At 41.7% G+C, this 14,005-nt stretch overlaps 1 protein-coding gene across 1 annotated transcript in view; it reads right to left on the bottom strand.

Annotated features, from left to right (window-relative positions):
- FAM227A (family with sequence similarity 227 member A) overlaps window positions 1-14,005 on the bottom strand; it is a 31,226-nt gene that overhangs the window by 3,681 nt on the left and 13,540 nt on the right. Inside the window, 6 exon segments of the mRNA XM_089781183.1 lie at window positions 487-643; window positions 3,408-3,532; window positions 4,069-4,183; window positions 8,201-8,280; window positions 10,469-10,576; window positions 12,370-12,493. Coding sequence (XP_089637309.1) covers window positions 487-643; window positions 3,408-3,532; window positions 4,069-4,183; window positions 8,201-8,280; window positions 10,469-10,576; window positions 12,370-12,493 — 709 coding nt within the window.

The raw sequence follows: 14,005 nt of genomic DNA, 5'->3' as shown, positions 1-14,005 counted from the left end.
AAAAAGGCATCTTTTAAGAAGTGGAAGACCAATCCTAGTGAGATAAATAGAAAGGAACATAAACACTGTCAAATCAAGTGTAAAAATGTAATAAGAAAAGCAAAAAAAGATTTTGAGGAACAGCTAGCCAAAAACTCAAAAAGAAATTACAAAATGTTTTTTAAGTACATTAGGGTGCAAATACAAAGGAGCAGACAATTTTGTAAAGTGGTCAGAAGACAGAACTAGAAGTAATGGATGAAAAAGAACAATGATTAATTCAGGCTGGTTTTTAGGAAACACAAAGTATGAGGTCTGTTAGTGTGTGGAGTAGCTCCCCAGTGGAAGGGGGGAAATCCCTAAAGCTTGACACATTTACTACTGAACCCAGTAAAACATTCAATAATATGCTGCAAAGAATAATCCTTCATTCATGGGAAATGGATAAAATGTAACCTAACAATGTTTTTTTATCTCTAAATTCTTTGAGTTGACCATAAGGATATGGTATAGGTTTGCAGATCTCCCTCCTGTGAATAAAGATGTCTTGTCCAGACTGTGGTTCAAGTTTATAGCTCTGGAGAAAGTGTTGAATTAGTGGGCTGCGTCCATTTATGTTAAAGAGATGCCAAGTGAAGTCAGGACCCTGACACGCTGGGTGTGACTGGACAGGGGAAGAAAAAAAGAAAATATGTTATTAATTATATCAAAACTGAATCAAAAAATAAATCATGTAATTCTGAGGGCTTGTTATTTCCACCAAAGAGTGCCTGGACACTGCAGCAATCGATCCACTAGTGGTTAATTTAGCAAGTCTAGTAAAGACCCACTAAATCAATCACTGATCACTCTCCTGTCGACTCCGGTACTGCAGCAGCTGTGTAAGGGGAATTTTTTCTATCGAGCCAGAGTACAGGCAGTCCCCGAGTTACGCGGATCTGACTTATGTCGGATCCATACTTACGAACGGGGCTTTTCTCGCCCCGGAGGACACGGGCGGCGGGACCACCCAGATGCGCCGAGGTCCCGCCGCCCGCATCCTCCGGGGCAAGAAAAGCTGCTCCACGTCTCCCTGGTCTGCTGGGGGCCCCCCGAGCAGACCAGGGAGACGCGGAGCAAAGCCACGGAGGACCCGGGCGGCGGCACCGCGGTGCGTCTCGGTCCCGCCGCCCGCATCTCTCTAGTACCAGCACAATTTTTGTTGTTGTTGTTTACAAAAAAAGCACTGCTGTAACCAATGTATAGAGGACAAGCTCATATAATCTCTGGCTACCATATTAGCTCCTTGGGGTCACTGGCAACTAGCATAATTTAGAACAGTCCTCCTTCAGGAAACAGTTCAGAGCACAAGCAGGCCAGTACCAGTGAAGTGAAAAGATGAGTTAATTGCACCCGCTCAAATGCACACACACAGCTCCCTGAGCTGCTCAGGCACTCCTTGGCCATTGTCAAAGTTTGTGGCACAATGCATTTTAACCTATGTGAATACATTAAAAAACATTTTTATGAGCGTGCACAAAACACCAGCTTTCTTCACTTTTGACAAAAATCCTACTGAAGCACGGAAGCTTATACCATCACATTTTGTAACCTAACAACCTAATAGCAAATCACTTCAATTGTGTTTTGCACAGAAATCTCTATTGCAGGATATTGATTACAGCAGTACAGGAAGTTTTAATCTCGTGAAGTAGGTAAACTGAGGTATAGTATTGTTTTCTCTCTCGTTTATTCCTTCTACTGAATTTTCATCTGTCTCCAAAATCTGCTGTTATGCTGCACGATGTTACTGGCTGCCATCAAGTGCATCTTTGATCAATCACAGACTTGGTTAAAGTACAGGGGTGAACAAACCACCTGCCACTCAGGCTAAATGGAATGGTCAATTAACCAATAAGAATCACAGAATGATAAAACTGGAAGGCACCATCTAAACCTTGGGCTATAAATTAAGGTTAAGGCAATAAACTGTCTGGCAAATCAGATAAGCTAAACTATGTAAAATAAAGTGTTTCTCTGGGGTTGCTTGCAAAAACGGGGGCTAGGGGTTTGACTGGCTGCTGTTGTGTGTGTCTGTGACTGTGGCAGGAAAAAGCAAGAGATGCAGTAGTGAGCATGACCATGGGAGAAAGCTGAGATACAAAGCTCCTTCTGTACATATTGCTTGTTGGAAAGGCAGATCTCAATTTGTAAACAAGGAAACTGCTTCCTATTTGTTTCTGCCATGTTCAGGAAAATAGACTTTGTGTACACAATTTGTAAATAAACAGGATTGCTTCATAGAAATACCTGACTTGTATCATCAGTTTCTTTTTCAGACAGAAATAACTCACCCCTAAATATTGGCTAACTGCTCGTGCCAAAGGGATAACACTACTTTAACTTTCTTCACTATCATCCTCAAGCTTTTCTATAACCTACAGCAGGAATGTGACTATTTCAAGAAGAGGTACTGAAGTTTCACCGTCATCATCTAGATATTTTGTCAAATGGAACAAATCATATTTCATTAAATATTTTGTCTTCAACATATTCCAACTCCCAGCTGTCCAGTGCTCATGTAATTAAGCAGGCTGATTAATGACATCAGATAAGATAATTTGATTTGTAAGCAAATCTGGCACTTCAGTGGAGTCCATTTTAAATATTAGAGTGGTCATTAAATGTAGCTTGTAGTGATTTCAAACTATTTCACTGATTGTAGACAAAGGGCAGTTAATTGGAATCCTCTTTAAATTCACATGAAAGATGACTGTCAAACATTACTAGTGATACTGCTCATAAATAAGCACTTTTGGAGTTTACTGTTAGAAGTATTAAACTAATTAATCACTTTATAGTAGATGTCATCCAAGCATTGTAATTGTGTCTCTAGGTAACTGGTGCATTTGGAATATTCAAGGTTGTATAGCACTTTCAGTGAGCAGCAGCTTATCTTTCAAACCCAGTAATGGGCAACCCAGGCTAGTGAGTGGGCCTTTTTCATCTCAGCAGGCTGCAAAATTGTCATAACCAAGTTGGTTTCCTCAGAGGAAGTAGTTTTGCTAACTGAGCCTGTGTATCTAGAATGTGTGCGGTGTGCCTATGAAACCATAATTGCATTTTCACACAACATTGACTGTGAGAGCCGTGCGCTCCCTCAACATCCAATCAGTCAGCACACATTTCAATTCACGTGTGTCACTTTAGTAAAACTTGTAGGAAAACAAAATACCTTGCAGGTCACATATGGAATAGGGCTGTCCAGCGATTAAAAATTTTAATCACGATTAATCGCGTGCAACTCCCCTTTGAAATGCCGTGGCGGCGTTTCAACGGGGCAGCACTGCATGGAGCCTGGGATCAGTGAACCATTGATAATCACCAGAAGAGAGGAAAACCTCACTTGGTCACAAATTCTCCCATCTTCTCTCTACGCACAGCATTACCTCTCTGTGAAGAGGCGCGATCTTAAACTGCTTTGTTTCAAATGTGTGTTGGGGATGCTTCCGGGCACTTTTCAGGTCATCCTCTTCAGGCTGTATATCATGTGGCATGGTATGAGGATTGATGCCTGGGGCAAGAAACATCAACTGCTAGAATTTTCTTCACCGTTCAGTTGCTATCATACTTCTCTTAATCAATGTAGTAGAGAAATAAAGATGTGACTGATTCAATAAAAGTAGGATGAGGCAGTGATACACACATGCATACTATAAATCTATCCCAAAGAAGCAACAGCATCAATTTAACCGCAAAAAGAAAGAAAGCTCATATACATACAAGCAGCTCTAATATATTCTGATCAGTGGCAGTCATTGGGGTGAACACACATACTCCTATTTGTCATATAGGGAATACACATCTATTACACTGTAAGGAGTTCATGAAAGAGTGAGTCCTTAGAAAATCTGACTAAATCAAACTCTGGTCGTCTGAAAAAGTAGGCTGTGCCCACGAAAGCTCATGATGCCATCTACATGTTTTGTTAGTCTATAAAGTGCTACCAGACCATTTGTTGTTTTTTAAGTTTATCCTGTGCAGACTAACTTAGCTACCCCCGAAGCTTCTAAATCAAAGGAGGTTTCACCCTTCTTCCCAATCCTTTACCTTTCAAGGACGTAACTGTAGATGCATATTCGGCTTCCTTGGAGCTGAGATCCATACATGTTTGATCAGGTTGATACTTGTTGACAGTTTGGCCCAAAGGCATGGATTTCAGGGACTAAGAAAGAAGGAAAAAGTTTGGACTCCTACATGATGTTTTTAGGATTAGTCCTTCTCTCTCTCTCTGTCAAAAAAGCATTGTTTGCCTCACACTAATACACAGTTGCCTTTGAGGAGAAATACTGTTTCTACAATCAATGCTACATAGTAGAGTCATAAGAAAGGAAATAAAAATAACTTCTTCAATTGAAATTACAAGAGAAATTTAGATCAATAGAATGTAATTATGTGGGTTGACAGATAGCTACTACACCTGCCTAATCCTCTGTGTACTGAAAAGTGGCTGATGGGAACATTCCCTAAAATGCCCTACCCTTCTGAAACCATCTGCCTCTGGCTGGAGAATGTCTGGAAATGGCTTCCTTCAAAGGCCATGAACTCAAGTTTGCTGAAGAGCAACAAACTGGCATTCTTTCCCAGCTTCCAGCCTGCTGGCCTGGAGGTCTGAGTCAGATCTAGAGGCAACTAGGTTTTGTAACTTAGTAAATCTCAAGAAATCCCTTTACCTCATAGCTCCTCTGTAAATCAGGATATCCTTTTACCATCCTCCAGCAACAGAACAATATGGGAAAGCGAACTACTTTTTCCTCTTTCTCCAGACACAAGACCCTAGGCTGCTTGAATTAGACAAATTCAGACTAACAATAAGGCAAACATTTTTAACAGTGAGGGTAATTAACCACTAGAACAATTTACCATGGGCTGTGGTGGATTCTCCATCACGAGCTATTTTAAATCAAGGTTGGAAGTTTTTCTAAAAGATCAGCTCTTAGAGTTATTTTGGGGAAGTTTTATGGCCAATGCTATGCACGGGGTCAGAGTAGAAGATCACAGTGATCCCTTCTGGCCTTGGAATCTATGGATCTATGAATATGCAACCCACTTGGATACAATGGATATCATGGCGTACACAAACCTTCTTCCAGCTCACACATTGATCTAGAGAACAATAAAAGTGATCTGAGGACTGAAAGGACTACTGTACTAAGAGATATTCGAAAAACAACATACAGGAGAATGTATTTAAATTAATCTAGGGCAAAGGTGAGCAATAAAATGGGGGGTTCACTAGGGTTAGCCCCCAGCGGGCTGCCACTTCTATATTTACGTGTACCTCTGCAGGTATGGGCAATTGCTCTCTTTGGCCATGGATCACCGATCCCAGCCAATGGGAGTTGTGGGAAGAGACATAGACCAGGACACTGCTTCCTGCAGTTCCCATTGGCCAGGAATGGCAATCTATAGCCAATGGGAGCTGCAATTGCCCATACTTACAGAAGCGCAGATAAACAGAGGTGCCGGCCTGCTGGGGGCTAACCCTGGGGAACCAGATCCAGCCCATGGACTAGTATTTGCTCACCCCGATCTAGGGAGATGAGGGTGTTCAATATAACTACTTACAAACATTTGGAAGCAGGCACTCATTAAAAAAAATATAGAAATAAGCAAAACCCAGAGCCTATGAACAAGTTTTATAGAGGGGAACAAAAGCCTTTGTTGAGCGTGGGAGGAGTGCATTCTTCCCTAAAGCAATGTTTGGTTAGCATATCCCATATGGTGGATTTCAAGGACAAAAAAAAATCTATTTTTTCTGATTATGCTTATTTTTCTAAGAACACAGTTTAATAAGGAACAGGCAGGCCTGAATATTGATCTCCCATTTCCTCCTCTCATCCCCCCACTGCCAACGCTTTCTTTGCAATACAGTAAAGGTCGGCTGAAATCCCATTTACTCCCACTATACATGAGCAAAATATGCTGATGAAATCATGTCACTCCCCACGCTGCATCCCTTCACAATTACTGGCTTCCATATCAAGTTCTGTTTTCTCAACCTTTCATTCAAGGGTTCTACAAAACTTCAGGCCCAGCTCGAACTCACTTAATATCGGCCTCCTACCGCCTGTGCTCTTTCCATGCCACACTTCTCAATACCTCTCTTGTACTTTGTTCCTACTCTTACCTTCATCCCTCTCTGAAAAATCCATATCTCTGACAGATATAGGTAAGTTGATCTAATCCCCAGTACAGACTACGCTAATTCAAACTAAGAATTTATCCAACCACCTATGTGTATGTTGGAGTTCTATACACTGAACACCTTCCCTGCTTCTTGTGCACCATATGGCCACCTTTTCCTTCCTCCTTAAACATTGCTATTCTGCAGCTTTCATCCATGTTAACACAGGCTGGAAATTAGAAGGTTTCTAACCCTCAGAAGACTGAGGATCTGGAACAGCCTCCAGGTAATAATAGGTGTGGGTGCAAAAAATCTAACTAATTTTAAAATGGAGCTTGGCAAATTTATGAATGGGATTATATGACAGGAGTTCTGCTAGACAGGACTAGATAGTCCTACATTTTTAATCTACCCAAGAAAGAAATGCATAAGCAAGATACCAGCTCTGATACCTAATCCTTTTTATCTATGGTATTTCTAAGATACTTGTCACATTTTATCTAAGTACCGACATTATTGCTTTTACACGGGTCCATCATCTGGACACTTGGGGCAAGATTTTCAAATATAGAAGCCTCACATTAGAATAAAAAATAAGAAGCGAGATTTTCAAAGTCGGAGCACTTGACAAGTTCCCATTAATATCAATGGATATGTTAGGTGTGCAGTGCTTTTGAAAATCTGATGAAAATACAGATTTAGGAGACTATTAACTATAGGCTCTTAATTTTGAAAAGTTTGATCCTTGTGATTTATGAATTTGATCTATGTTCTTTGCATGTGGAATTCTCAAATATTCTTCTAACTTAGAATGCAAGCCTCTTGACTGAGCCTTGTACAAAACAGAAGAAGAAAGAGCACGCTGACATGCTCCATAATTAATAGGATACTGTAGAAGTGTTTGTCCATAAAAATAATTCATGCTGCATCATCTTCCTTTTGGTTTTACAATAGTTAAATCTGCAGATACTGTGATCTCAGTCTGTTTCTGCTTTTAAGATGAGTACAGCCAAACCGCTTGGGTCAATGCCTATCACTGTGGCCATTTAAAACATTTTTTAGAACACTTTTAAGCACCAAGAAAAATTATTTGCTGCAATGCAAAACCAATATCTATCTTATATAACCAGATATTCAAAACCACATTTCACTTGCACTACATCTTTTCATTGAAGATCTCCCTATTTCAGCAAGTCTCTAATCATGGTAAACTTGCCCCTGTAATACAGAGGATCCTCAATTTTATGAACACTGGTCTGATGAACAATTAGTTATGAGCCATTTTTTTTTTATTGGAAAAAGAATCACAAAAGAGATATCAGTAAAGAAAAAATCAACATCCCTTCATGTTCCAATTCCTTCCTTGCATTGGAAAACACTTTGTAGTGATTTGAAGGACAAGAGGATGCAGTACACCACACTGCAACTTATTCACCAGACCTACTGTAAGTTTGAGATCTTCAATTTTATGAATTCTTCAATCCCCAATTATTCATAAAATAGAAGCTCTACTGTATTTATTTTGTGAATCTCAAACACTTGAAACAACATCTAAACTGAACATCCTGTCTGTCCTCTCTGACTTCTCACTTCTTTGTTTCTTGGGGAGGCTTTTCCTTGGGTTGGGCAGTAAGACAACTGGCAATGACTATCAACAGGGCTCGACAAATAATACAATCTACTCACCCGGGTGGTTCAGCGAGCCCTGACTATCAAGATCTAAGATTATCCATTAAATATGGCCTCTGAGTGTAAATCTCAAGACAGCAGAGGAATTGTACAAGATGTTTACAAAAACATAACTCAGGATAAAGATGAGCAAAAGGGAAAATAGATGAACATTAGGAAACCTTTCCTAATGGTGAGAGGAATGTCCCTTCTCCCAAGTCATTTGATAACCAATTAGATAGAAGAAGGGGGAACAAATCTGCACTAGGAGGAGAGAAAGGGGAAAGATGAAAATATAAAATTGAATCTTTCAGTCTCAAATGTCATGGGTTCTATGACATTCTCCCTTGTCTTGTTGCACATCTTCATGAACAAGATGCTATTTACCTTATATGATTGAGTGGGTAGCTGAGGAGTTTTTTCTGGACTGCCAGAAGCCTTTGACGAAGCAAAGGGGACAGAGGATTCTGGGGAGAAACAGTGACATTGATTACTCATCATTTTTAAATCTGTGATCAAGAACCAAGTCTGAGTAGACCGAACATTTTATACCAAACTGTTGCTTACTTGTAATAGAGATGTAGCCATGTTAGTCTGGTCTTGCTGAAACAAAAGACAGGACTATGCAGCACTTTAAAGACTAACAAGATGGTTTATTAGGTGATGCACTTTTGTGGGCCTGACACAGTACAGTCACTGAATGAGATTGGGGTTCTATCCCTGTATTTATAATCGGTGTTTGTTAAGGTCCTTTGTGTTCCTTACAGAATGATGGATATTCTCCCCCATTCCTATTAAATGCACCACCCATGTTGCAATCCCACATCACATGACCTTAGATGGAATTCCCTTTGGGATCTGTCAAAAGCACTTCAGCACCCACTCTGGCCAGCATAGATGAGTAACATAATGTGCTCCCTGCTTCACTCCAGCACTTGCGTCCCTCGCTGACCCAGAGAGGAATGAGAAGTTAGGACAGGGAACGAAGCCAGGTCTCTCACAGGGCAGTGCAGGTAGGAATGTTAAGTATTGGTTAACTGAATAGTCAATTAACCTCATGAATTTTTTCAGTCAGTCAAACTATGCTATAGTCCACAGAGATGAGGCCTGCAGTCAGTGCACTCCATCCCCACTCCCGAGGAGACCTCTGCCACTCCGCGCTGCTGCCTCTCTATCAGAGGCAGGCAGCACGGGGTGCCAGGTGGGAGTTGCTTCACAAGGGGAGCCAGTTTAAAAACCAGCTCCCCTCACAGACCAGCTGCCTGTCATCCTACACTGCTGCACAGCGTGGGGGAGCAGTAGTTCCTGTCTGGGGGAAAGGGAGGGGCTGAGCTCCTAGACCCTGCGCGAGCTGGAACTGAGCTGAGCTGCCTGCCCACCTAGCACTTAATTCACTTTAAATGCAGAGCCACAGCAGGGATAGGCCCTGGATCTGGCGCGAAACAGGACTGAGTCGAGCTGCTGGCCAGCCTGCTAAAAAATTTACTGACAAAGTGGGGAGGAGGGGGAGGAAAGGCATGTACTGTAGTCTATAGCATTAGCCTATAAGCTTTTGCTTATTGGTTAATCGACTACACTATTACAGCGCTAGTGCAGAGTAGTACTCCTATAGAACCAAGCTTGGTCCTTGCAGCTCTCCTGATGCCCGATGAATTAGAGTCGTGTTTCTGAAAGTGTTCCACGGGAACACTTTGAGAAACACGTTAACTGGCCACCCCGGTTAGTTTATTTACTGGCGCTTCAGCCATGGAGCCTCGCAGTTCCCATTGGCTCCGTTTCACTCTTTGCAGCCAAGGAGAGCTGCAGGAAGCGATGGCTCAGCCCACATCACTTCCCGCGGCTCTCCTTGGCTGCAAAGGATGAAATGGAGCCAATGAGAGCCGCGAGGCTCCGTGGCCACGGCACCAGTAAATAAACAAACTGGGGCAGCCAGTTAATGTGTTTCTCAAAGGGTGTGTCTAGACTATAGGGCTTTTTCGAAAAAATTGGCCTTTTTGCGAAAAAACTTGCAAAAGTAAATAAAAAGAATGCAGCAGTTTTTTCGACTGCGGAAAACCTCATTTTATGAGGAAGAATGCTTTTTCCTAAAGTGCTCTTTTGAAAAAAGACGCTATGTAATGCAAATTGTGATTTTTCAAAAGAGAGCATCCAGACTGCCTGGGTGCTCTCTTTCGAAAAAGCGGCTTGCTTTTTCGAAAATACTGGTTGTAGTCTAGACACTCTTTTTCGAAAGAGGCTTGCAGTCTAGACGTAGCCAAAGTGTTCCTGTAGAACACTTTCTGAAACACTGAATTAGAGAATAAGAGACAAACAGAACTGAATGCAAATCTGCATGCTGGTAAAGAGCCCGTATCCCACCATTGATAATTCACAAGTTCTTTCGGCAGGATGCTTTGGTTGCAGTTGAGCATTCATTTATCAGTTCTCCCTCTGACAAAAGGGCTGCTTACAAATACATCATTCAGAATCAATAAATCAGCATGAAGCCAGACTTCTAATTCATGCTATGCCATTTTTCTAGCGCCACAGCACAGCTGTTTGTTGGTTCTGCAAAGATAAGGCATCTTGTATGGAACAGTGGATCCCTGGTTTGAACACCACCTCCTGTTTAGCTTATCTGGGACATTGGGGAAGCTATTTCATCAGTGTTCTCACCTTTCCTCTGCTTTCCTTTTGTTGACAGCAAGTCTTCCCTTCTACATCTCTCTGGTTCCAGCAGGGAGTAGTCCCAGCTACTGTAGCTCCCTGGAACAGGCAATGTACCTAAGTGAGGGGAAATGAAAAATAGTGAGAGACTGGAAATGAAGGAGAGAGCAATAGCAAAAGAAGTCATAACAAAGAGAATAGAGTGTAGCACTTTTAATTTTCAAAGTTGCAACAAACATTAACTAAGCCTCACAATGCCTTAGAAGCTTCTGTATCATCCATTGATGGAGATACAAAGGCAGAAAGCTGGTAATTGCCCAAGACATTAGAGGAAGTCTTCTCCAGGACTGGGTATAGAATTCAGGAGTTGCTTGATCCCAATCCTATGTTCATACCATGATTAAGACTAATAATATGGTTATCATTTCACGTGGGGAGAGAACATAAGAGAGAATCAAAGAAATAGAAACAGAATGTTAGTGATTGTGAAAGTGAGAATGAGACAGAGACCAGAATGAAGAGTCAAATAAAAGTGGGATAAATTGAGGAAGGAGGGCTTGGTAAGAAGAGAGTGAAAGCCCAGTTTGCAGGGAGTATTCATTGCTTCACAGGCTGAAAATGTCCAGCTTTTGGGCTTTTATTTCCTGTCTATCAAAGAGGGATAAACTCTTGGAAGAAAACATTCCACAATAACAGCTGCTCCCCTAGGATTGCCAGGGGTCCAGTATTGAACTGGACAGCCTGTTATTTGTACCTTCAATCCGGTAAAAAAATTCAGAAAATACCGGACATTTTACATGCTGCCAAAGTGAGAGGGTTGATGGAGAAAGGACGACTAAAAATTTCTCTCAGAGATCAGGAAATAAATTGTGTACCAAATCCTATATTTAGAGCTGGGTGAATTTTTTTAGATTAACTGTTCATTCACCAAAAAATGCAGTTTTGGTTGACCTGAAACTATTAATGAATTTGACTCAGTTTTGACAGAGAAAAACTTTTTCCAGGCCAGCAAACAGGTGATATGGATTCACATCTCTCCTCTGAATAAGACAGAGTAGATATGAATCCACATCTCATACCTCCCAAGTAAAAGCTTTAATTACCAGGTTAAAGAGAGTTGTTCCTCACCAGAGCCACAGAGAAGTTTTGGGAGATCCAGAGCAAAATCCAAAACCACATCCTTCCAAAAATATTACCACTAAGTGGAGGCCTCAACAGTACAGGGGGGTGGTCTGAAGAGTAAGTTCTGGTGACATGGTGCACAGGGTCACAGCACTATTCAGTCTGGCTACTTCAGCCTCATGACAACAGGGCTGTCAGACCAAACTTGAGTGGTGCTGTAATCCTGCAGATCAAACTACAATGCTACTTCTATTTAGGGGCCCTCAAATGGGGGCTAGGAGTAAATTAACCCAATGAATATTTAAGTATTTATAGAAAGTAAAACAGCTTCCACAGGAGAGATTGAGAACAACCCAGCTTAAACAGCTTGTTGGTTACAATGCTCACTTAGAAGGGGGAAAATCGGAGTTCAAATACCTGCTCCAGAGTGGGGATTCAACCTGGGTCTCCTATATTCTAACCCTGGGCTAAAAGTTTCATATGTGGACATGCAGTTTACTGGTCTGACAAATTCTGAACATTTTCTGAACTGAACAGAGTATTTTGTCTGGTTTTTTGGTCTGCTGTCCAAACCAAAATGTCAGTTATTCACTCAGTTCTATCCTTATGTTCTTCTCTAATCTTTATGCTCCCGAGTACCACAGCAGGATGGAGGGAGGTGGGGTAAAGACATTTTATTAAGGCCAGGGAAGGAAGGCAGTTTGAAAGGCTAGAAGTTATTCTCCCTCATCTGGCTGAATATGATCTGCACAGATTGCCTTTTAAGCAGGAAGAAAAGATCTTCTCACCAGCCATCCACTCCGACAGCACATTGCAGAGCTGGGACTTAAACTCATGTGTATTGAACCAAGATCTTGGGAAGCTGGAGCAGAAGCAGGTGTACAAAGTTTGGCTCAGCAATGAAGGGAAAACCTAAGGGTCAAGCAAAGAAAAATCAAAACTCCAGACATGTTAGATGAGAGACACTGGGGACAGACATGTATTCCTTTCTCCCATATACAAGGACCATCCAAAACTCCAATCCACACAGATTCAGTCATAAAGGAATATCCTCCATATGAATATAAACTATTATTTAGACAACATTGTCATTTTGTTTCTTGTGCCATCTTTCCTGCTTTTTTTTAATCTTAAAAACATCAGGAATGTTAAGTCTGGTTTGCTGGAAGACTTCTTAGTGTACACTCATCCTACCTCCAAAGTATTTGCTAAACACTTCCATTACACGGGTGTTCGGACACACAAATCAAAACCTAAGTTTCAAACAATTTGAATACAAATCTCTTCTCTTCATAGTTACTCAAGTTTTAGTCCTTGGTGATGGCTCTAGCTTTTCAGTCATTATAGTGGCATGGGGCAGACAATGAATTTCTAAATCTAAGAAATAAGCAGAAAAATACTTGCACTGTTGGAAGCAAAGGAGAAGACAACCCTCCCCTCCTCTTTCTTTCCTTTTTTTCCTGTTTACCAAAAGGAAGAAGAGGCCACAGAATTTCCCCTCAGTGTGGAAGTATAAGATCTCTAAGATGAGGATAAAAGACTGAAGAGAGGGGAAGAGAGCCAGACAGGGGAGCTGACAGCCTCCGTGGGTCCCTGGGCAAGGTTGGGGTGGCAGCTCCAAGCCCTTCTAGAAGGGGCAGGGCCTCAGGTGGAAGGGGCGAGGGTGGGGCAGCCAGCCCTTTTTCCACCCAGACAGCGGCATGCCCTCCTTCCCCAGCCTTCAGAGCCACACAGAGTGTGTTGCACAGCACTCCGGTGGTGATTTAAAGGGCCCACGGCTTTGGCTGTTGGTGCTACTGCAGTAACAAGTGGCGGAGGCTGGAAGCCAGGAGCCCCTTTGAATTGTTGGGTCCCAGGAAAATTGTTCCCTTTTGTTCCCTTCCTCCTGTTGGCAGACCTGAAGCCAGATAACAAAGTCAAGGGAGAATGAAGAAATAGGGTTGCCAGGTGTCTGGTTTTGAACCAGACAGTCCAGTATTTGAGCTTTCTGTTTGGGAAACAAATTGATAAAATATAAATGAGAAAATATAAATGTCCAGTATTTTCTAAATAAGATGTAATGTAGATTGTGATGTAATGTCAAGTGTGTCCAGTATTTTTGTTGAAACCATCTGGCAACCCTATGAAGAAAGGGAGCATGAACAGTAAAGAAATGACACAAGTAAAGTGAGCAGAAAGAGTTGGATGGAGTGCATCTCAATGGAGGCAAAGTAGTAGAGTAGGAGAGAAGCAAATATCCCCATAAAAATAAAAGCTATCATGGCACTAACTTGTTGGCTAACTTCATTCTGCTTGTGTGTTTGACTCCTTCCCCCTTCCTGAGTCTGTCTTGTCTGCTTATATTGCAAATTCTTCTAGGCAGGGGCCAGCTACTATTCTATGTTTGTGTAGCGCCTCGCACAATGAGGTCCCATTCTTTTTGTC

The sequence above is a fragment of the Pelodiscus sinensis genome, chromosome 1 (assembly GCF_052426305.1).
Source record: "Pelodiscus sinensis isolate ZL-2025 chromosome 1, ASM5242630v1, whole genome shotgun sequence".
Classification (NCBI taxonomy): Eukaryota; Metazoa; Chordata; order Testudines; family Trionychidae; genus Pelodiscus; species Pelodiscus sinensis.
Note: the sequence above shows the minus strand (reverse complement) of the source record. Positions and strands in the feature narration are given on the sequence as shown.